This window comes from Echiichthys vipera (assembly GCF_963691815.1).
Source record: "Echiichthys vipera genome assembly, chromosome: X".
In the NCBI taxonomy this organism is placed as follows: Eukaryota; Metazoa; Chordata; class Actinopteri; order Perciformes; family Trachinidae; genus Echiichthys; species Echiichthys vipera.
In genome coordinates, this window is record NC_139825.1 from 961326 (window position 1) to 985900 (window position 24575).

At 43.2% G+C, this 24575-nt stretch overlaps 1 protein-coding gene across 1 annotated transcript in view; it reads right to left on the reverse strand.

Annotated features, from left to right (window-relative positions):
* Positions 1-24575, reverse strand: part of ptpdc1a (protein tyrosine phosphatase domain containing 1a) — a 75077-nt gene that overhangs the window by 24728 nt on the left and 25774 nt on the right. Inside the window, exons 5-7 of the mRNA XM_083939649.1 lie at positions 23526-23644; positions 4550-4687; positions 3366-4459 (exon numbers count right to left, since the gene is read on the reverse strand). Of these exons, the coding sequence (XP_083795775.1) occupies positions 3366-4459; positions 4550-4687; positions 23526-23644 (1351 nt within the window). The remainder of the gene's footprint in view (positions 1-3365; positions 4460-4549; positions 4688-23525; positions 23645-24575) is intronic.

A 24575-nucleotide genomic window follows, 5' to 3' on the forward strand; every position in this document is an offset into this window, starting at 1 on the left:
CCCAACACTGGAATGTTGTCAGGAGGTGGTGGTGGTGCAGGACTGGACAGTCAGGTCAGTGTTGGCAGATATAAGTCTTGACCCCTCCTGGTTAGGGTGCAGGCCGTCATGTTTAAAAAGCCTTGGTCTGTTATAAAAAGCCGTAGAGTTGTCCACAAATGGAATACTTTTTCCCAGGCAGTATTCTTTAAGCCGGCGGAGGCGGCTACACCTGTGGGGGTGCAGTGGGGGAACCCAGCGGGGGAAGCGGGCCGGAAATAATCAGTCGCTTCCCCGTGTCTAGCAGGCTGTTTACCATGGACCTGGAGTTCTGCTTGAGAACCTCAGACTGGCAGTTCTTTAAATCATTGGTACCGGCCTGCAGGACCAGCGTGGAGGCCGAGTTGTACTGTGAACACAGCTGGAGGGTGGAGGAATAAACCTCCCTGGCGTATGCGGCGGCAGAGAGTCTGGCCGCTGCCTACCCTCACATGCCTGACCATCGAGGTCCCGACAACGAGCATGGAGGGAATGCGCTGTTCCAAGGGGTTCCTGGAGGTGCGCCGCCCTGCGGCTGCTTCTGACCGAGACGGAGGAGAGGGATTGGGTTGGGCGAGCAGACCCCGGCTCCTTGGTCAGCAAGAGCCACGACCGGCTGGATGGACGGATCCCGGGGACGAGCTGGAGCGCACACCCAGCGGAGGGAAATCCTGCAGGCTTAGGACGTCATACCTGTTATCCAGTGGTAGATCCGGAGATGGAGGAGGGAGAGATGGGAGAGCCCCAGTGCCCCTGTTCACCACTGAACAGGGTTCACTCGGCTTGAGTGGAGTTGAGCTGACCTGAACCGGAGCCACCGCTCCATCCTCCCTGATGGAGCACTGCCACTCCGCAGGGCGAAGGCAGGAGCTCAGGGGTGCCGAAGACTTGGACTTGGCTCCCTGGTGGTGCCAGTGGGACTCGGTGAGTGCTGGTGCCGGAGATCCGTAGGTGATGGAGCCGGTCATGGTCCGGTACCAGCTCCGTAAGCCCTAAGATGGGCGACAAGCTTCGCCTGGGTCATTGCGACTGTGGAGGGATCCAGGCGGATTTTGTCCCTCTCCCTGAGGTCAGCCTTCAGGTCAGAGACGTTCTCCCTCAGTTTTAAGAGGTTGGGGAGACAGGACTCGCACACGGCCATTATGTCGCAGCCTGTGAGAGGGATCCGTCACCCTGGGATAAAGAACCACCACAGGGAGGTGAGTTTAATTCCGGCCCTGGAGCCGAATGTCCAGGGAGAGCTTACTAACTCCTGGGCAGGCAGCCCACTTCACCAGTTGCTTTTAGATCCCACTGAGTTAAAGAAGTTCATGAAAAATTGGCACCTCGCTAGTGCAATTAGGCAACACGACTTCTGTGTTTTACTTCTCTGGTGTAATCAGAGGCAACCACATGGTGATGTGATGGTTAAGAGCTAGAACAATACAGTACGATACAAAACAATACAATACAATGCAGTACAGAGCAGGTATATTAATAATAGCTGCTCTGTTCCAACAATGTTAAGCTAAAATACTTGCATGCAGGCTAAGATTCCCTACGTTTATTGGAGCAAATACATCTAATAAGCCACTAATTTATTAATTCCACTGAAACACTGCAGCGCCTTACCGTCCATCTTAGCTGGTCGAAGAAAAGTTTGAGATACGGAGAAATCCGACTGTCAGCATCGTGTAATAACTGAGTAGTGATGTGTGTAGAGATCTGTTTGCTTTCACAGTAAGGGACTGGTGTTGTTTTCAGGTGATTTATTTAAATGTTGAATGTGGAGAATAAGCAGAACACCACCATCTAGTGTCTCAAGATCGTAATCGCAACAACAAAAAAGAATTCCAGCAGACAGAAGACCGAAATCTGTTTAAGCCTGTTTGAACCCATCCACTCCAGCAAATCGCACCATAAAAACAAGTATTGCAGAGGAGTTTGACTGACAGTGACGTTCAAATCCAGGCTGCTACTCTGCAGTCTGATTTTTGTGCCCAGCTAGAAATCTAAAATAGTAGCAGAAGAGGGAGCTAACAGATGCCCTGCGTGTCACACTTGAAAAATGTTTAGTGTAAGTTGATTTTGTTCTGCTTAATGATGCTGCTATAGGCCTAGTCTGCCGGGGGATAATACTTTTCCTGATACCCTGAGCTTCTCTCCTTTCTGTCTGTATCATTCATGTCTCATTAATGCATGTAACTAATTCAACTTCTTCCCCGGAGTTGTTTGTGCTTTGTCATGTCGCAGGTCTCTGCTGATCGTGGTGGTACCTGCTGCCGTGGACCTGCATGACGCTTCCTGCTACTATTATAACTATTAGTCATATATACTATCACTAGTCTTATGAACTATAAAATTTGTAGCCATAAAAACACCATCAGTGGTATGTCTAGCTGTATCGCAGCTGCTATTGCCGCCACTCATCATTTATCATGTTTGCCACCATAATTGTTATCATTTTCGTGTTCCATAACCTTGGCTGTGCTTGTTACTGCTGTTCTGCTGTATTGGCTGCCATGGCATGTGGGTCGTGTTCACATTGCTATAGATATTATTATAGTTACTGTGACTTTTTGGTTGCTTGCATCTCTGGAAGTGTGTCTGTCTCTCTGTCTTTTTTGTCTGTCTTTGTCTCTCTCTGTCCATCTGTTTGTCTTTTCTCTTTTCTTGATTGTTACATTGATATGGTGTGTTTACGTCAACGAGTCAAATTAAGCATCAATGCCAGAACAGAGGCAATAAACAGAGTTGGTGATGTAATATAAGATGTTGTGTGTTCTTGGTGATGGAGGAAACTGCTCGTGTTATATTTTTGTTAAGAGTGGTTGTATGCTTATTTATAGTCAGCGTGTTACCTGCAGTCGATGACGGTCGATGCGGCCCCAGGGGCCAGCGGCAGTGTTTGCTATATTTAGCATATTAAAGATTGAATAATATTGGAGAATGAGCAGAAAACCGCCATCTAGTGTCTCAAGATTGTAGTAGCAACAAAAATGCCCAACGCTATTGGCTGAAATAATGTAAACAGAATGTGAAAGAAAGTCATTGTCAAACCCGTCAAAACATTTTTAAAATATTAATTATAATTCAGACTAAATACATTTTTTATGGAAAAGCAATACTTTCATTATGTACCCCTAAAAATGCCACGTGGGTGTATTATTATTATTATTTTTTTAAATATAGCTTTTAATGAAGGGTGAACACCGTTTAAGGCTGTTGATAATGCCAATTACACATGGCGCTGGCTGGCTCCTTACTGATACATACTGGGGCTCACTCCTAACTTGTGTCCAGAATAACAGCACAGGAGTATTTTTATTACTACATGGAATATATGAGAGTATTATGGGGTACATTACCTGCCACATTGAGACCTTGGAGGTAAAATCCTTGTCTGTTAGGTCCATGGCCAGAGCTTTGGCCACCAGCAGGCATCTGTTCTCTGGGGAGAGCTCACCCTGGAAGGTGATGTAGGGAGCCTCTTTGACATTCCCTCTATCTGCTCCACCCACTGACACATCCATATCTTTCTGCTCCTCACTGTTTAATAAGGCTGGCAGCTTGGTGTTACAGTGAGATTTGTTCCCCTGCTCGGACAGATCTGAAGACAAACTCTGATGGCCCTGCTTTTTTAACAAAGAGGACCCTGTATCTTGCTTTGCATCTGTATTGGAGCCCTGAATGCTGCTAACAATGTCCTGAGGAGAGAAGTCATAAAATCTGGGAGGGATATAGTTTGTAAGACTGTTATGAGACAAGGAACGTTTGATCAGGCAGTTGATTGGTTTGTTGCTTTTCAGATTTCCTAAATGGTGCTGCCGTGGTCCTAGTTTGTCAAGGACAGGATCACTGTAACTCAGGCTCCTGTTGTCAAACAGGGATGACTTCAGAGAGCTTTCTATATTCTGCTGCCTCCACAGAGGGTCAAGCTCATTATCACTGGCGAGAGGTTGATCATGAGGAGGTCTGGACTGCAGAGCAGGAGGGCTAAGAGGATGAGATGAACAAGGTGGAATGGGAATCCCTTTTCCTCTCATCTCCTTTCCAAGCTGCTTAAGAGCCTGCTGGGACACGGTCTTCTCCACTTCGGCTGTGAGGTCAGGGATCTCCAGCCACTCCTCCTTAATCACCACCTGTCTGTTGGCTGCAATGCTGAGAAGGAGCCTGCACACCAGCTGGATGATCTTTGGCACATTTTTCATTTGTCGAGCCTCATAACCGTGTAAAAGGTGGCGTTGCCGGGTCAGGTACTGGGACAAGGTTACAGCACTGGCTTTAGGTTCTGCACAGGAGAAAATGCTTCGGAGAGGAACCAGAAATTGGGCGAACTCCCTGACACACAACAGCTGGCCTCTGGTCTGGATGGAGTTTGGTCTCTTGGCTCGCACAAACAGGATGGCTTGGTCAGCGCTCATCCGGGACGTGAAAACCAAGTAACAAGCCAACAACACACCTGGATGATGAAAAATGAAAAAATACAAAACTGATATTTAACAAGCATAAATGAGGATACAAGCAATGCCAAATTGCATGTGTTACAAACCAGTTCTTCCAAGGCCAGCATGGCAGTGGACAGCCATTTTCCCCTCTTGGACAGCAAATGACATGACTTTCACCATGTCAAGGATAGTAGTCAGAGACGCCACACCATAATCCTTCCACCCAAAGTTGTAGTAATAAACTGAAATACAGAAAGTCAGAAGAATTCAGAGCTGATCAATACCTACCTATGCCCTTTTCAGACATGATAATATGTAACACTACTGGCTTAATTTATTTGTTAAAAATCATGTTTTTTTTTCTAAATCCTCCTCTGATGTAGTGTATGCATACCAACAACCTTGCCTGTGACCCCTGTAAGACCCGAGAGAGGCTATATCTTCCGTGGTCATCAGAGGTTCTGTTCCTCTCCACCACTTCCTCTGATTTGGCTGACACTTCGAAGAGTTCTTCAGGAGGGTCACAGGATGTTACTAGTGAAGCGCTCTGTCATCCGTAATCCTCGTGATCCACAATAGATTCCGTAGGAACAGAACCTCTGATGACATCGGAAGACATAGCCTCTCTTGTGTCATCCAGCGGTCCTAGGTAACATTGACGGTAATATACACAAACTGTTGTGTTATTTTTTTATCGTTCAGAATTTGATAGGATATCAGCTGTAGCTTTACCACTGCTGTATTAGCATGTTTTTTAAATGACCAAGGCACTTCAACAAAAACCTTTATTTTGTGAAAAAAGGCAGTGAGCAAAATTAGAGAACACTTTCAGACCCTCCCAGTTCTTGGTGTTATTCTGGCACCTGGTGACGATTTACTTATTGTTAGACACACCCTATTTATCTGGCAGCTCTCCTGGTTACTTTGCAAGATGCCAGGATGCAGGATGACCCTCTCAGCCAGCCCATAGAGAGGTTGGGCATTCACACTCTCTGATTTCAAAAATATTAAAACTTTACAAGGACACAGATTCATTTAAGTCCCTCAAAAAGGCTGGTCGTCCACGTAAAACAAGTGCACGAGAGGACGGGATTATGAGAAGACTCTAATTGGGGAATCAGCTCAACACTGCAGCTGGAGTTGGTCTCCAGTTCAGTCCTGAACAGTACAAGGATCTGTCTCTGCACACAGTGTCTTACAGTTTAAGACTTTTTGGAATGAAAGCCCACTCTGCAGTGACCAAACCTCTCATCAGCAGAAAGAATAAAAGGCTAGACTTGCCTTTGCTGAGGAGCATGTTGTGTGGACAAAGGAGAACTGGTCCAGAGTGACTTCAGTGATGAGAGTACGTTCAATTTATTTGGTTCTGATGGAAACATTATGTTGGGCGTAGGCCTGGGGAAAGACTGAACCCAAAGTATGTAAAGAAGTCACATTTACAGTCAGTTACATTTGGAGAAGAAAGTGTCATGGTTTGAGGGATGTTTTCTGCATCAGGAGTTGGGCCTCTTGTACAGCTACATGGCAGAACGAATGTAAATGTTTATGTGAACCTCCTTCCGCAACATGCAATACCTTCACTGCAACTGTCTCTCCCACTCAGCTGCAATTTTCCCCAGATGTAATATTTTGTGGAGGCACCCTTTGCTTCATCATCAGTCTGTTTGGATTTGTCTCTACCAGCTTTGTGCACCTAGATTGGGAAATATTTCCCCATTCTTCCTTCAGAACTTTTGGAGCCCAGTCAAATTATGTGGCGAGCGGTGATGGACTGCACTCTTCAAGTCCATCCACAGATGTTCTGTATGATTCAGGTCAGGGCTCTGACTAGGCCACTCTAGGACAGTCACCTTCCTGTCCTTAAGTCACTGTGTTGTTTTTTTGGTGGTCTAACAGAGGGCTGCAGCTTTTCCTCAAGAATTTGGGTGGACTTGGCTGCATCCATTTTCCCTTCAATCCTGACCAACTGCCCAGTCTCTGCTGAAGAGAAACAAGCCCATATAGCATAATGCTGTCACCACCAGGCTTCACTGTAGGTATGGTGTTTTGGGTGGTGTGCTGTGTTTGTTTCTGCCAAACATAGCACCTTGAGCTCAGCCCAAACAGTTCAATATTGACCTCATCTGACCATATAACCTTTTGCAACATGGCATCAGGTTCTTAAATATGTTTTTCTTAGGATACTCAGTGTGACATTTTTTCAGAAGAGGCTTCTTTCTTGCCACCCTGAACATGTAGAACTTGTGAAATTGTTGTCACATGCACAGATCGACCAACCTCTGCCATTAAGACTTGTAACTCCTTCAAGGTCACCATGGGCCTCTTGGTAGCTTCCTTGATCAATCTTTTCCTGGCTCGGTCATCCAGTTTGGAGGGGCGGCCCGATCTAGGCCAGGTCTGGGTGGACCCATATGCCTTCCACTTTTGGACAATACTCTGGACGGTACTCAGAAGGATAGTTAAAGCCTTTGAAATCTTTTTAGATCCTTCTCCTAACTTGTGCCTATCCACAACTTTATCCCGGATCTTTTTTGAAAGCATCTTGGGTGAATTCTTTGTGTTACCATGCACTACTAGGAGTTGGATCATCAAGGAACAGCTGACAAAAACACCCCATTTGATGTCAGGTGGAGGCTTATTAAATTGGTGTGTAATCTGGAAGATCGGTTATACTGTGGAAGAAAACATGATTGAGAAAGTGAATAACAGGACGAGGTCACCGTGTACTGGGGACATATGCCTGATAAGCACACATTCTGTTTAGAGAATAATAGAACTGTATTTGGGCATTGTGACATCTGGACACAAAGTAGACTCTACTGATTATAAATGTATGGGTGTGTATTGGAAAGGCCTTTTTGTATAAGAGGGGAAGTTATGTTAAGAGACACTTGGAATTTCGAATTTTGGATTTTGGAATCTTGGAACTCTGTGATGAGTGTGTTAAAACTTGATTAAATAAATTCCCCTTGATGGCTGTGAGACTTCTCTGCTGACTCCTTCTTGTAGACCTTTCTATTTTTATAATACATTGTTCTACCATAAATTGGTGTCCCCGGACGTTCGATTGGTTTGGACCTGCTTGCTGGGACGACGGCTGAGCTCACCATTCCAGGGGCTGTGCAGAAGGCGCCAAAAAGGTAGGAACTTTTTTCCTATCTCGCACAGTTGTTTGCCTGTTGAGGCTCAGCCTCGACTCAGGGTAGCGTTTTTGAGGTTAATTCCAAGTTGAACAGGCTGAGTCAGCTGGGAGGCCTCTGGCTGTCTTGTGTGTTCATATAGGAAAGCTGCTGTAACTCTTTAAAATTTGCTATGATATAACAAGAATTTGAAACATTGGACTGTGTCAGCACCTGTGATACAAAAAGGAAAAAAGAATACTGGCCAGAAAAAGGGTGAAATTGTGAACCAACTTAAAGGACCTAGCAGTTAGCTATAGGCCCAAATAACATAGCTACCTGAAAGGCTAATCTAAGTGTTAGCATTCAAAATTGATTACAGCTATTACCATAGCCTAGCTTAGCCTAACTAGTATAGCTAAGGCTAAGCTAATTAGCATTGAGCTAAAAGAAAACTAGCATATGAAATTAGACTGTGGGTATTGCCATAGCCTAGCTTAGCATAACCAATATAGCTAAAGCTGAACTAGCTAGCATTAAAGCTAAAGAATTAACTAACATAATTAACATTCAATTGATTTCAAATATCACTAAAGACGAGCTTAGCATAACCAAGGTAAGCTAGGCCTGAACTTACCACCAGTACAACATAGAAATAGCATTCACCTCTGCAAAAGTGTTATCAAAGATTAGCATCGCCATAATAACACAGCAACACAACAATGACTGCACGACCAATTGAGATAATGGGGGCCAAATACCCAGAATACATTAAGGATATCCCAAGATTATCAAAGAAATGGGCAAACATACGTAAACCAGACAGATATAAGGCAGGCCAATTTCCAATTTTAATAAAGGGCACCCTGGGGCATTATGTTCCGTGGCAAACAGTCGACCTTGCAGGTCTTGTCTCAAGACTCCCTGACATTCACGAAGGAGCCAGCAAATGGATAAGAACATTTGAAGAGGAAACTGTGGGAAAAATGCTGGCCCTCGGTGACATAAAAGCGATTTGGGCAAGATGTTTTGGGACGGCAGCAATGTAGAACCTTTTCAAACACAGCCAATATGGGTGGATGTTAGAACCAAGAGCAGATGGAACAGAGTTCAACGCATATTGTACCACACTGTGGACGGAGCTGCGAAGTGAATACCCCGCGAGAGTTGATCCAAAGGCTCTAAAGGCGGAGTTGCTCTCAGAGACTGAGAACCCAGCAAAGTACATCACAAGGCAGATGAAAAGGTGGAAGCAGGAAACTGAGAAGGAGATTGAGGGCAGCCCAGTGCTGATGACATTGCTCAGGAACGCCATTGTGGAGGCCATGCCAATCCCAGTCCAGAGTAAGCTGGAAGAGGTGGTAGGGCTGGCATCAATGTCACACCAACAGTTTCGAGACAATGTGGTACATGCGATAGAAAAACATCGTTAAGACAGAAAAAGAGAAGGGGAAGCTGACAAAAACTTGCAGTGGAAACTGACACAGTTACAACTCAACGAGCTGCAAGGAAAGAACAAAAAGTCACAAGTGATGGTGGTACAGGAGATACAAGAAAATCAGATTCCACAACGACCTGCACAAGCGTTAACACCAGCGCAACAACCACCAGGAGCTGCCAATAGATACCAACAATCTCGTGGTGCACGGGGTGGATATTGATACTCATCTCGTTCAAGAGGAGGTCCCTACAGAGGACACGGACCACGGCGAACCAGTGGTGAATGCTGGGAGTGCGACATGCCAGTTCATTTTGCAGACCGATGTCCAAAGAACAATGCGTTCAGAGGGGGCAGAGGCAGGACAATGCAACTTGGAGCTAGAGGCTCGGCAGGCCCCTGGGGGAGACCTAATTTTGGATACTAGGGGTGCCCAGATAATCCTAAAGGGGAGGGTCAGTTTCCAGTGTTGGCGGTGGAGACTGATGAAGAACCTATGCTGCAGGTTCAAATTGAGGGTAGACAAGTACCAATGCTAGTGGACACTGGAGCCACTCACACATGTGTGGGTCCAAAGTTTGCGACGCACCTCCCCATGTCAGACAGATTTGTTGAGACAGTACGATTCTCAAGACAAAAGCAGCTAATTCAAATAATGGCTCCAGTGAAAATAACCACAGAAGACGAAGAAATTAAAATCACAATTCTGGTTGCGAAACAAACAACTGCCAATTTGATTGGAGCACAGAATTGTCATGTTTAATTTACACAATGCTTCTCGCATTGTGTAAATTAAACATGACAATTTTGGTTGTCAAAAAATATGTAAATTCAGTAGAAAACACCCTTGACGGTCAAATGGCCATTCAATCAGAAAGGGCTAAAGTTTATTGGCTGGGGAACGTCACAAAGCCAGTGTCACAAGCACTCCAGAAGTGGTAGAAATATTTAAAAGGACATAAATTTGATAAAAAAAGAAGCGGCTGAGGATGAACCAGACATTTGGGGAAGGCGAGGCGCAACAATGAGTGAACAAGGGTTATGGAGGTCACAAGACGGTTTGTTGGTGGCCCCAGTGACGTTGTTGTCCATGTTAATTTCTGAAGTGCACAGTCTAGATCACTGGAAGTGATGAAGAAACTTCAACAACAAGGTTACTGGTCGCCTTATATGCAAGCAATGGTGAACGAGGTGTTAAACCAATGTGAAGTATTTGCTCAAAATAATGTGAAGAAAGGTGTGAAACACCTGTTGGACATATTCTAGTACCAGAAGGTCCATTTAAACAACTAGTTATAAAATCAGTTCAAGGCAAGATACATGCTTGTGGTAATCGACAGATTCAGCACTATCAAAAGACTAAGCTGAGACTATTGTCAAATTTCTGATAAGAGAAGTAATCCCACGATTTGGGATTCCATCAGAAATCAGCTCTGACAATGGGTCTGCGTTTGTGCAGAAAGTTGCAAAAGGTATCCTACAACAGTTGAGAATCAAACGTTTAGGAGCAGTGTATGATCCGCAAAGCCAAGGAATGGTTGAGCGAGTAAATGGAACCCTGAAGACTAAGCTAAACAAAATCTGTGCCACCACTAAGCTGAACTGGATAGATGCTTTGCCACTAACACTAATGAGCTATCGCATGCAAACGCATAGAATAACGCATTTAACACCGCGTGAAATGCTAACAGGTCGACCTATGCCAGCACCGCAGCTAAGAGGTCCTTTTAAAGGACCACCGCTTGAACAATTTCAAAATGAGCTGAAAGCATATATAAAAAAATATCTAACTATGATCCATATAACTATCTACACAAAGGAGCACGAGAGGAGAGCCTGGAGCAGAAGGGGGAGTGGCCAATGAAACCAGGAGACTTGGTGTGGATCAAGGTGTTCCGGAGGAAGTGGCATCAACCGCGGTGGGAAGGACCGTACCAGGTGGTCAGGGCCACGCCGACAGCTGTCAAGGTCGAAGGGAGCACCACGTGGTATCATGTGCTGCACAAAAACGCGAATCAAGGATGAAGGGAACCCAACGGCAGAAGTGGGAGATGAGAAATGTGGTAAAACTGACTCTGACATTCCTGTGAGTTCAGAGGTGGATGACTGTGGAGCAGAACCGTGCCAAGCCAGGTACCGATAAGCGAGATTCCACAGAAAGGAGTCGGAGAAGAGGAAAAGGGATCCACCAGTCTAAAACAAATGAGTATGATGTGAAATTAAACACTCTGTGCCACCTGCCAGCATTGTCAGATAGAAATAAATGTACAAACCCATTCGAGCGTCTAACACAGGAAAGCATAAAAATGTGAAAGAAAAGACAGAGCCATACAGCATGGATTTGGAAAGATAGAAAAATACTTCCAGAACAAGTTACAAGGCCAGGGGTACCAGAGAAGTTAGACGGGAATGAACTACTTAGGACAGAGGTGGTAACAGGAGGGAGAATAAGACTACACATCCCAGCACAAGAACAAGCAGGTTTGGTAGATAACAGAACAGTGTGAGGGATGTTTGGGCAGGAATGAAGCACATCACAGGCAGACATCTGGGAGCCTGGATACAGCTAACCAGTATAACCAGTTTTTCAACAGGTTAAGCTCACCTCCTGCTTCCCCTTCGACACCCCCAAACCCCCACACACTTACGGCTCAACCCTCCCCCCAGCGTTCTCCTGTACAACACCTCTCCATCTTTTTCTCACAATCTGCCCACTGCACCTTATATTATTATATGTTTATTTTTAGGTATCTTTTATATTGTATTTTTATATTACTGCTTTGATGTGTCTGTGTGTAATGCTGCTGTTACACTGCAATTTCCTAGCTTGGGATCAATAAAGTATTTTTTTATTCTATAACATAACCAAACAGAAACCAAACTACATTACACTATGCCTTTGAATATTCTCATTTGTCCAGGTCATCGTTATCCCCAAAGCAATTTCAGTCAAAAGCAACTGGACTTGGTTATTTGTCTAGGAAGACGTTTCACCTCTCATCCAAGAGGCTTAATCAGTTTGTGTACGCAACTGACCAGGCTGGGACTGTAATGTCAAGGTCAGAGACTGATTGAAAAACCCTTTCACAGAGCAAAGAGCATAGACTGAGGGCTCTGAGTCCTCAAAAGAGGAGGAGCAGACACTCCCCTCTGTTTCCTCCACTCTCCAAACACACAGCAATCCCGAAAGTGCATCTCCTCTGTTGTGGCGTTGTACACAAGCCAGTCGCGAACCTTGCCATCCCTTTTCACTTCTTATTAAAACGTCTTTTTTATTTTTTTGTTCTTAATCGTCCTCCTCATCCTCTTCTTGTTCTGTTGCAGCCAGCCTCCTCTCTCCTCTTATTTTTCTTCTTCTTCTTTTCATTTTTTATATTTAAAGAAAACGGCAGGGCGTGTTTAGCAACAATAGGCTACCTGATTGGTCAACAACACACAAGACAAGACAAGACAAGACAAGACAAGACAAGACAACACTTGATCAGTGTTGTGTTGTCTTGTTGGCTACACGCCAACGTGGCAGGTAGATTGACAGTTTAACCAATCACAAAAGTTATCCGCATTTGGCGTGGGGGCGGGTGCCAATTTCATGGGCTGACAGTGTGTATGTTTTGACAAAATAAAACCTTGAAGATGTCATTACACTTTTCATTACAAATGGAAATGAATGACCTTAATGCATAAGGTGTGAAAGGACTGTGTTAAGTTAAATCTGATGATGTGTTTTGTCAGCTGCAAACACATTTTTTAATGTTGACACGATGGTACAACGATGGTAGAATTGTGTAATTTAACATATCCGAAATGTGACTTTGAATATGCAGTTGTGTGGTCTTAAAACACTCATGGCTTGAATGGTTTCTCTGAAAATTATTTATCTTGATGTGCCCATAAAAAAGTAAATTTAAGATTTACCATGTTAATAATAATAAAAAGATAAATCAGGGCTCCAGAATAACTTTTTTCACTAGGAGTACTGTGGTACCCAACTGAAAATTTTAGGGGTGCAATCAGAAATTTTGGGGCACACACCGTAAATCAGCATGCTAACCAAATATTCACATTTCTACTCATTTTCACTGTATTACCAATGCATACTTTGATAATAGATGAAGAAATTACAATGTGCTGTTTCAAATTCAGTGTCACATATTTATTGTGCACTTTTGAAGATGCAAGATAGAAGGTAAACTTGACAGTACAATATTAAAAAATATACTCAGCTGACAAGACGATACACAATATTGAGTACAGGAGAACAAGATGAGACAAGATTCTCACACTATTTTTAAATTTCATTTTTTGAGCTGTGGTGGTGCTGCAGGTGTCTTTGCATAGTACTTGGGTTAGCCGCGGTGTAGCCTACGGTACTCACAGAGGTAAAGTAACCCCCCCAAAAAGGGCCCCGCCCCGCGCCTGTCAACATACAGGAACTGCTCCGCAGAGAGCATGATAAGAATCGGCGTGACCACCATCACTCACTCATCTCACAGAACAGATACGTACATTTTATTAAGAGGAACCCGAGTTTTCTCCCGCTGTATATGTGTTTTAAACATGTGAACCATATCTACACTGACTGATCAGATCAGTCTGTATATGTGTGTTAAACATATGAACCGTATCTACGCTGACTGATCAGAAGTTAAACTATGATTTCTTCCCATGGAGCTGATACGAAAACTATTTTGGTATAGTCAATTTCTGCTGTCACTCGGCTCAGGAGCTGCCGACAGACAGCAGAGACAGTCTGTCCCAGCTCGTTACATACAGAGCTTCAGGTGTTGTTTTCCGTCAGATTATTTTTATGATCTCAGATTTCCGAAAAATCTACTGCATTTGAAGGCAGCTTCATTTCACAGAGACAGAGAGAAAGGGAGAGACTGTGCTGCAGATTGTTGCAATTAACAATAAGCTATGCCACAAACTCCGACAGTTAGAGGTTCTCTGTGTAACTTTTTACATGTATTAATCATTTTTTAGTGCGAATGGACAAACAGGTGGTTATGTAACTTAAAAAATGAGATATTCCATGTCTTTAGTGGTTGCCTATAACAGCCTGTGGACTGACTTCTGTGTACAAAACTCTGGACACATTCCATGGAAAAATCCACAAGATATGACGCTCCTGAGTGCCTCACCTCTCTTCAGCTCCACAACATAAGCGAACATTAGATTATAAATGGAGTTTATAACAACTTGTGCCCACCCCAACAGACACATGTCGTATTTCCATTACACATTTTTTATTGGTGGTGAACTGGCTAACCTTAGCTTACTAAACTGATACATTTATTTTCTTTGTGCATAGGAATAAAGACTGAGATGATGAATGTATTAGTGATATTAGGAGGTGGAACAAAACATGCATTGATCTCTCCCTGCATGTTTCACCTTGTGCAAAGACCAGTGAAGTTAGTGTTAAATGAGGGACAGCACTATTCAAAATGCAGCTGATGCTTTTCTGAGGTGACTTGGGTAAAAATCCCAGGAGAGCTTGTTAGGAAGAGGAATCAAGAAGAAGCAAACCTGCAAAGACATAACATGAAATCCCTCAGTAATTACTTGTTGAATGTCTTCCACAGAGACTCGTTTTCCACCACCTTTCTCTAGTCATGCAGTCTCTTGAGAGAGTTCTACTCAGGGATCTGGAATGGGTTGCACCACATATTTATTTGATTTAACACGTTAACCATGTATTTATATTCTTAGTTACTTACCACTAAGGAAGGTCTCAGCTAGTAAAGCCCTCACTAATATGTTCATTGGTTGCTAAAAGCATCTCCAGTCACTTCCAATCAGAAAGCATCCGAGTATTTAAACATAGAAGTCACTGCCTCTAAGAAGAATTCCTGACAGACAGAAATCTGAATGAGACTGATTTTAGCCAGATGTTGAAAAGTTTTGAGTGCAACCCTCTCTCCAAAAAGCAGATGTATGCTTTAACCCTCTCATCGTGTACTGTAACTATGTCAGTAAGCATTCTGTGGAAACAACCACTGCAAAACCCAACTTGGGGTAGGGGGCTTGAGCTGACATGGGGCGTGAGGCGGGGTACACCCTGGACAGGACGCCAGGGCACATAGAGACAAACAGAGACGGACAACCATTTACACTCATATTCACACCTGGGGCAACTTAGAGTCAACAATTAACCTAACACGTTCATGTCTTTGGACTGCGGGAGGAAGCCGGAGAACCCGGAGAAAACCAACGCAGACACGGGTAGAACATAAACTCATGTAAAATATGTAAAATATGAATTGATTAACAATAAATTTATTGAGAATAATTAATCTCATAATCTGAACGTGAGTCAAGGCCCTACATTTAATTGGTGCCACTTGTGAGGCTTAGTACTGTTGGCAATAATTCATAATTGTGTGATATAAATATTCGTCATATTTTTGGACATTCTTTTCGTCCGAAATTTTCCAATAGTCGTTACATTGAACTCCACTTGTCTTCCACAGGAGTAGACATCGAGCTGTACTTACAAACTAGTACAAAGTGGTGTTATTTGATTCATTATCCAAATTTAGCTAAAGCGATTTGAGAATATTAATAACCTCTGTATTCCTAATAGTTACTAGTGTTTCCCTTACCATTATATTGGGGGGAGGGGGGGGGGGGGGTGCTGCGCTGTACAAGACAGAAGGACACTATTCTTCACCCACTCTTCCCTTCGTCTGGATCTCTACTCTTCTTCAGCCTCCTACTGGACACCATCTTGGACTGGACTCAAACTTGTGTTTTATTTATGCATTTATTAACTTGTTAATAACTTGTTAATAAATGACTTGTTAATAAATAACTTGTTAATAAATGTTTGTGTTTACAATATGTCTGTTTATTTAATATTACACAAAGATGAATGTGCAAGACTCTTCTAGGAAAATATCTTAAAATACTTCAACTGAGTTAACTATTACATAAATTGGCGTTTAACCCATACTTACTCACTCACTCACTCATCTTCAACTGCTTATCCGGGATTGTGTTGCATGGGCAGCAGCTCTAGCTTTTAAACTTAATAAGTAGTTTAGTAATATCAAACTAAATGAATGGGAATTTTATATAAGTTGGCACTCCGTCTGGTATGGTGGTGCCCCGAACTCTGGTTTAACTAGTCATTTTTTTGGTGATAGCTAATATTAAATGATGAACAGTAAATTTATTGAGAATACTTAATCTCATAATCTGAACGTGAGTCAAGGACCTATAGCTGCATGGATTTGTATGAAACTTGGTCTCCAGAAAATCTAGCGTCATGTCTCAGTCGATGCATAAATGATTGATTCAAGTGGGCGTGGCTTATTAAAACAAATTATATTTCTTGACATTTCATAATACAAACTTCAAAAAATCTAAATAAATCACCTGTACTTCCCACAGAACTGAAATGTCAGCACATCAGCAACAAACAAACATTTGCCTCACTGCAACTGACAGGGCTAACCGATCACTTTATAAACATGATGTAAAAAATAAGACTAACCGATCACTTCATAAACATGATGTAAAAAACAAGACTAACCAATCACTTTATAAATATGTTTTAAAAAAGTAAGACTTGCCAATCACTGTAGAATTATGTTGTAAAAAATAAGAATAATGGATCACTTTATAAATATGTTGTTAAATTTAAGACTAACAAATCACTTAATAAATATGATGTAAAAGGACTAACCAATGACTTTATAAATATGTTGTAGAAAATAAGACTAACCAATCACTTTATTAATATGATGTAAAAATATAAGACGAACAATCACTTCATGCATATGATGTAAAAAGACTGACCAATCATTGTATAAATATGATGTAAAAAATAGGAATAAACAATCTCTTTATAAATATGTTGTAAAATATAAGACTAACCAATCACTTTATAAATATGAAGTAAAAAAAAAATAAGACTAACCAATCACTCTATAAATATGATGTAAGGAATAAGACTAACCAATCACTTGATAAATATGATGTACCCAATTACTTTTAGCTAAATAAATACAGAAAGTAACACGGTAACAGTAATAAATAAACTCTTAGTTAAATATATATAAAGTAGAGACACGAAAACAGGTCAAATAATATTCATGGAAAATGAAATCAGATAAGTTAAGAGTAGAGAAAGCGTATAAGATAAAATGTGTTTGACTGTATATTGCAGAAATGAGCAGTAAGATTAATTGCACTTAAGTGGTGGATGAAGTTATTGCACAAAAAAGAAGAAGATAAGTATCCGGGTATGCAAGAGTAGATTATTAATTGCACATTGAGAGGCTCCCACTCATCCCTTCTGTCCTCTTTATTTCCTCCTCCCCTTGAGTGAGGAGTTGTAGAGGATGATGGCCTGAGGGACAAAGGAGTTCTTGAGCCTGTTGGTCCTACATTTGGGCAGGAGCAGCCTTCCACTGAACAGGCTCCTCTGGTTGCTGATGACGGTGTGCAGTGGGTGGCTGGCATTCTCCTCCTCTCTGACACCGTCACCAGCGAGTCCAGTTTCATGCCAACAACAGAGTCGGCCAGCCTGATCGGTTTATCCAGTCTGGAGGTGTCTGTCTTGTATATGCTGCCCCCCCAGCACTCCACAGTGTAGAAGAGGAATCTGGTGAACACAGACTGGTAAAACATCCACAGCAGTTTGCTGCAGATGTTGAAGGACCGCAGTCTCCTCAGGAAGTACAACCTGGAAGTCTGAGGTGTACAGGGTGAAGAGAGGAGGGGCCAGCACTGTGCCTTGAGGGGCTCCAGTGCTGACCACAGCGTGAGACATCATGTCCTTCAGTCTGATGTACTGTGGCCTGTCAGTGAGGTAGTCTGACCCAGTCCACCAGATAGGGGCCCACTCCCATCCTGTTCAGTTTGTCCTGAAGTATAGGGGGCTGGATGGTGTTAAAGGCGCTGGAGAAGTCCAAGAAGAGAATCCTCGCTGGGCAGCTTCCCTTATCCAGATGGGAGTGGACTCTGTACAGCACGTAGAGGTTCTGTATGCATCCCTCACGTTAGCATATAGGAGATCAATTGTTGTTTCTGGTGGGACAGTCTACAACCTGGTGAAAAACAGCCAAAGTAGAGTCCAAAGTTGCATGATTTAAGTCCCCGGATATGATCATAAATGCCTCAAGGTGCTGTGTCTGCAGCCTTGCAGTGACTGAGTGGATCTTGTCACAGGCAGTGGCTGCGTCCGCTCTGGGAGGGATGTAAACACAGACGGTGATCACGTGACTGAACTCTCTCGGCAGATAATATGGCCGCAGGCTAACTGCTAGCAGCTCGAGGTCCCGGCAACATGAGACTTTCTTTACGAAGATATGTCCTGGGTTACACCAGCGGTCGTTCACATACATGAACAGCGGTTGTCCCCCACCTTTGCTTTTTCCACTCGCTTCTGTGTCTCTGTTGGCTCTCACAGCAGTGAATCCCGGCAGATCCAGGTTAGCATCTGGTAAGAGGTGGTTTAGCCATTTCTCTGTAAAGGTAAACAAGCTGCTCTCACGGTAGATCCGCTGGTTGTTCGGTGCAGACAGCTCGCCGATCTTGTTCAGCAGCGAGTTCACATTACCCATGATTACGGAGGGAATCGATGGCATATAGCGCCTCCGATTCTCCGCTCGCTCAGCCTTTAGCTTCGCCCCGGCCTTGCAGACCCTGGGTCTCCTCCTCAGCTCCGCCGGGATGGGGTGTCGCATCCCAGCTCGTCCCTTTGTGCGCAGAGCCAGCAGTTCCTCTCTTGAGTAATTGAGAAATATGGCTCTTGGTTGAATTTTAAAATTAGAAATAGCCTTAGGATATACCGTATATATCTAAGACACCATCTCTTTGCAAGAAGAGTAAAAAAAGAAATAGAAATAAAGAGGTTAAAATAGGGTAAGAGCTAAAAACTGGAGAGCTACTGGAGAGGCAGCCGTCTCCTACAGCGCCAATGTGAACTAACCAATCACTTTATAAATATGATGTATAAAATAAGACTGACCAATCACTTTGTAAACATGTTGAAATCTTTTGAAAGTGTTTATGTTTAAGTCCCTACAATTTATAAAAAGATAAGCAGAGTGATATAGAATTGTGACAAAGAATGGTATGTCATAGCCGTGGTATTCAAGATTTATCCCACGCCTAACAACCAATCAGATTGCTTGATTTGAGCCATCCATTTTATAATGTCAATTGAACACTAAAGCATGCAGCTTCATTCTTACCTGAAAATCTCTCAATTACTGTCAGGTTACTGACTGATTTAATCATGTGATCCCAAACAGACTGGATGATGTTGAGATCAGGGCTCTGTGGGGGCCACACCATCACTTCCAGGACTTCTTCTTCTTTATGCTGAAGACAGTTCATATTGCCATTGGCTGTATGTTTGGGGTTGTTGTCCTGCTGCAGAATCAATTTGGGGCCAATCACACACCTCCCTGATGGTATTGCATGATAGATAAGTATCTGCCTGTATTGCTCAGCATTGAGGACACCATTAATCCTGACCAAAACTCCATTTGCAGAAATGGAGCCCCAAACTTGCAAGGAACCTCCACCATGCTTCACTGTTGCCTGCAGACACTCATTATTGTACAGCTCTCCAGCAAAAAAAACTGCCTTCTGCTACAGCCACATATTTCAAATTTTGACTCCTCAGTCCAGAGACCCTGCTGCAATTTTTCTGTATCCCAGTTCCTATGTTTTCCTGCACAGTTGAGTCTCTTGGCTTTGTTTCCATGTTGGAGGTTTGGCTTTTTGGCCACTTCTGGCCAGACTCCTTGGGACAGTAGATGGGTGTAGTTGGGTCCCACTGGTTTCTGCCAGTTCTGAGCTGATGGCACTGCGGGACATATTCCGATTTCTAAGGGGAATAAGCCTGATGTGTCTTTCATCTGCTGCACTAAGTTTCCTTGGCCGACCACTGCTTCCAAAATCCTCAAAGATGCCCGTTTCCTTATTCTTCTTCAAAAGAGCTTGAACAGCACATCTTGAAACCCCAGTCTGAAATCTGTGTTTGGAGAGACTTTGCTGATGCAGTAGAACTAACTTGTGTCTTCTTGCTGTGCTCAGTCTTGCCATAGTGTATGGCCTGTGACGTGAACCTTGGTAGCAGTTTGTTCCTCACCCAGTGTTAAGCCTCCGACAAGGTTGTTTCTGTTTCATTTAATGGCTGTTTCAACCTACATGAGAAACTGATAATCATTAGTACCTGTTTGGTATAGTTGGTTGATCATACACTTGACTATAATCCTACAAAATCCCTGAATTTGTGCAAGTGTACCTATAAGAATGGATACTGGTTTGAAGGCAAAGGATAGTAACACCAAATATCCATTTAGTTTAAATTTTTCTTTTGTTGGCTCACCTTGCATTTTGTTGGTTGATAAAAAATAAACAATTTTTCACAGCACGGACAAACGTCGAGCAAGTGCGGGCCCTATTGAAATTGCTCTGTTTATTATTTTTTGGGCCCCAGCTGAGATCAAGTCTGGTCAGCAAAGGCCCTATAGGATTTGCTAGAATTATTATAACTCTGACAAATGAATTGCCTTTTTGGAGGCTTAATCATATTAAAACTCACCAAACTTCACAAATAGTTCAAGGGTGGTGAAAACGTATGTATTTCATAGTTTTCAGAAAGGGGCGTGGCAAATTGACTCACTAGCGCCCACTAGAAAACAACCTCTACACCTAGATTTGTGAAAATGAATGAAAACCAGTAGGCAAATAGAACTCATCCGACGTACAAAAAAAGCCTCTTGGAGGTATATCTAAAACTCAACAGGAATTCGGCCATTTTAAATTTAATGGCCATTTTTCTACTTTTGCACGTGTCATACTTTAACAAACTCCTACTACAGATTTAATGCGATCAACTTCAAAATCAGTCGATACCGTCTTAACACTTGTCTGATCAAACGATACTTGCCGTTTGGGTTTTAACTTTACCATATGGATGACGCAGGCCGCCAAAATTATGCCTCTCGCCATGAAAACAGTAAGTTCATCTCATCTCATCTCATCTTCATCCGCTTATCCGGGGTCGGGTCGCGGGGGCAGCAGCTTTAGCAGGGGACCCCAAACTTCCCTTTCCCAGGCCACATTAACCAGCTCTAACTGGGGGATCCCGAGGCGTTCCCAGGCCAGTGTGGAGATATAATCTCTCCACCTAGTCCTGGGTCTTCCCCGAGGCCTCCTCCCAGCTGGACGTGCCTGGAACACCTCCCTAGGGAGGCGCCCAGGGGGCATCCTTACTAGATGCCCGAACCACCTCAACTGGCTCCTTTCAACGCTAAGGAGCAGCGGCTCTACTCCGAGTTCCTCACGGATGGCTGAACTTCTGACCCTATCTCTAAGGGAGACTCCAGCCACCCTCCTGAGAAAACCCATTTCGGCCGCTTGTACTCGCGACCTCGTTCTTTCGGTCATGACCCAACTTTCATGACCATAGGTGAGGGTAGGAACGAAGATTGACCGGTAGATCGAGAGCTTTGCCTTCCGGCTCAGCTCTCTTTTCGTCACAACGGTGCGGTAGAGCGACTGCAACACCGCCCCCGCTGCTCCGATTCTCCGGCCAAACTCACGCTCCATCGTCCCCTCACTCGTGAACATGATCCCGAGGTACTTGAACTCCTTCACTTGGGGTAAGGACTCATTCCCTACCACTGCATCCCTGTGTATTTAAAACCCAGTAACACACTCAGACAGAGACTAGTACATCCCAAGGACAGAACACCACACACCCAAAAAAGCAATCTGGTTTATGCTGTCAAATGCAACGAGGAATGCAAAGATCTCTACATTGGAGAAACTAAACAACCACTGCATAAACGCATGGCCCAACACAGGAGAGCTCACTTACATCTCAAGGAGAAAGCCCACTCATTTGATGACAACAATGTCCACATCCTGGACAGAGAGGACAGATGGTTTGAATAAAGAGTAAAAGAAGCCATCTACGTAAAAGTAGAGAAACCATCGCTAAAAAGAGGAGGAGGTCTAAGACACCACCTATCTCCAATTTACAATGCTGCCCTTTCATCCCTTTCAAGGAAATTCAAAAATCTAACCTCAAAGAACAACTGTTCTCAAATGGCCTCCTGTGACTCCAACGACTGTCGTTAAGACTCAATGAGCACTAACAAAGTCAAAACCTACTTCCCACCAACAACTGTCACTCTAACGACTGTCATCGGGACTTGGAACACAAAGAGTTCCAGTGACATCATCAGCCTTGTGAAAGGTTAAATACCTGGATCTCCACACCAGACATTTGGACCAATCCCAGCCTAGTCAGATGCGTACATGAACTGATGAAGCCTCTTGGATGAGAGGTGAAACGTCTTCCAAGACAAACAACCAAGTCCAGTTGCTTTTGACTTCAATTTATTTGGGGATAACGATGACCTGGACAAATAAGAACATTCACAGGCTTACTAATCAGGGAAGTTACCAAGAGGCCCATGGTGACCTTGAAGGAGTTACAAGTCTAAATGGAGGTTGGTTGATCTGTGCATGTGACAACAATTTCCCAAGTTCTACAGGTAAGAAAGTCAAGAAAGTCAAAATGTCACACTGAGTCTCATAAAAAAAACATATTGAAGATTCTGATGCCATTTGGCAAAAGGTTATATGGGGTCAGTTGCGACCAAAACTGAACTTTTTGGGCAGAACTCCAAGCGCTATGTTTTGCAAAAACCAAACACAGCACACCACCCAAACCACACCATCCCTACAGTGAAGCCTGGTGGTGGCAGCATTATGTTGTGGGCCTGTTTCTCTTTAGGAGGGACTGGGCAGTTGGTCAGGATTGAATGGAAAATGGATGCTGCCAAGTCCACTCAAATTCTTGAGGAAAAGCTGCAGCCCACTGTTAGACACTTGAAAATGGGCAGGTGGTTCACCTTCCAGCATGACAATGACCTAAAACACACCTCCATAAAAACAACACAGTGGCTAAAGGACAGGAAGGTGAATGTCCTAGAGTGGCCTCGTCTGAGCCCTGACCTGAATCCTACAGAACATCTGTGGATGGACTTGAAGAGTGCAGTCCATCACCGCTCACCACAGAATTTGACTGAACTCCAACAGTTCTGCAGGAATAATGAGGAAATATTCTCCAATCTAGGTGCAAAAAGCTGGTAGAGACATATCCAAACAGACTGATGGCTGTAATTAAAGCAAGAGGTGCTCCCACAAAGTATTAAATCTGGGGATTCATCATTTTTCCAACCCTGCAATTCTAGTTTTTAATTTTTTATTAATTTGTTTAGAAATTTTGAAAAAAACTATTTCACTTGAATGTTGTAAGGCAAAATGTTTAAATCATGCTGGAAAAATATGTTTTTTATGTATAATCATTTCAGGCTGTAAAATAAAAAAGTGAACGTGCTATACAAATTACGTTTTTTAGCAATTACATTTAGGATTTTCACCTACCTATTATACCTGTAAGTGGAACTAAAACTGTCAACTAACAGGTTTTTTGGTGTGTGTCCTGTGTTGTTACAGTATTGGTGAGGGTGGATAGAGACTCACTGCCTGCCTCCATGAAGATTTCGGGTCGATAAGTGAAACCGCTCTCATGCTCCAGTGGGTTGCCACAGCTGGCATGTTCTCCAGGCCGCTGTAGGTTAATGACCGTCTTCAAACCACACCTGAGAACAGTAACAGGTCTGTGTCAATGTACAGAGTGAACACATACACTGGAGATCAAAATGAGAGAACATAATACTTGAGTTATTCTGAAATATTGTTTTTTTTTTATTGTTCACAATTTGAAAGAATATCCACTGTGGCTATACCACTGCTTGACTAACATGTATTTTTAAATAACCAAGGCGCTTCAACAAAAACCTTTATTTTTGTCAAAAACAACGAGCAAAATTAGAGAATGGTTACCATTCTGTCAGAAGAGAAGATTTAAACAATGTTTTCTTTGGGCTATAGGATTCAAAAATGAATAGGAAGAGTAGAGGCCACAGCTTTGAATGACTTCAGCACATCTGCGCCCACAGGACATCACTAGTTTCTCCATTCTTCTTCAGTCTCTTCCACAGGTCAGTAACTGTAGTGGGTTTCTTACACATTACTTTGTTGCCAAAGATTTTCCAGAGATTCTCTGTGGGGTTTAGATCTGGACTCTGGTCTGGCAATTTCATTGTTTCAATATTCTTAGAATCAAGGAACTGCTTCACCTGTTTTGTGACAGGGGGCATTGTCTTCATGAAAATTGCAGCTGATTGGGAGACAATTGCAGTGAAGGTATTGCATGTTGCTGATGGAGGTTTACATAAACATTTGCATTCACCCTGCCATGTAGCTGTACAAGAGGCCCAACTCCTGCTGCAGAAAACATCCCCTAAACCATGAGATGACATTGTCAAAGTTCACTTTATTTGGGTGTGATCGGAAACATTATGTTCGGCCTTGGACTGGGAAAAGACTGAATCCAAAGTGTCTAAAGAAGTCAGTAAAATTTGGAGGTGGAAGTGTCAGAGTCCAGATCTAAAACCCATAGAGAATTTCTGGAAAATCCTTGGCAACAAAGTTATGTCTAAGAAATCCACTACCTCTACCTCTAGTTAC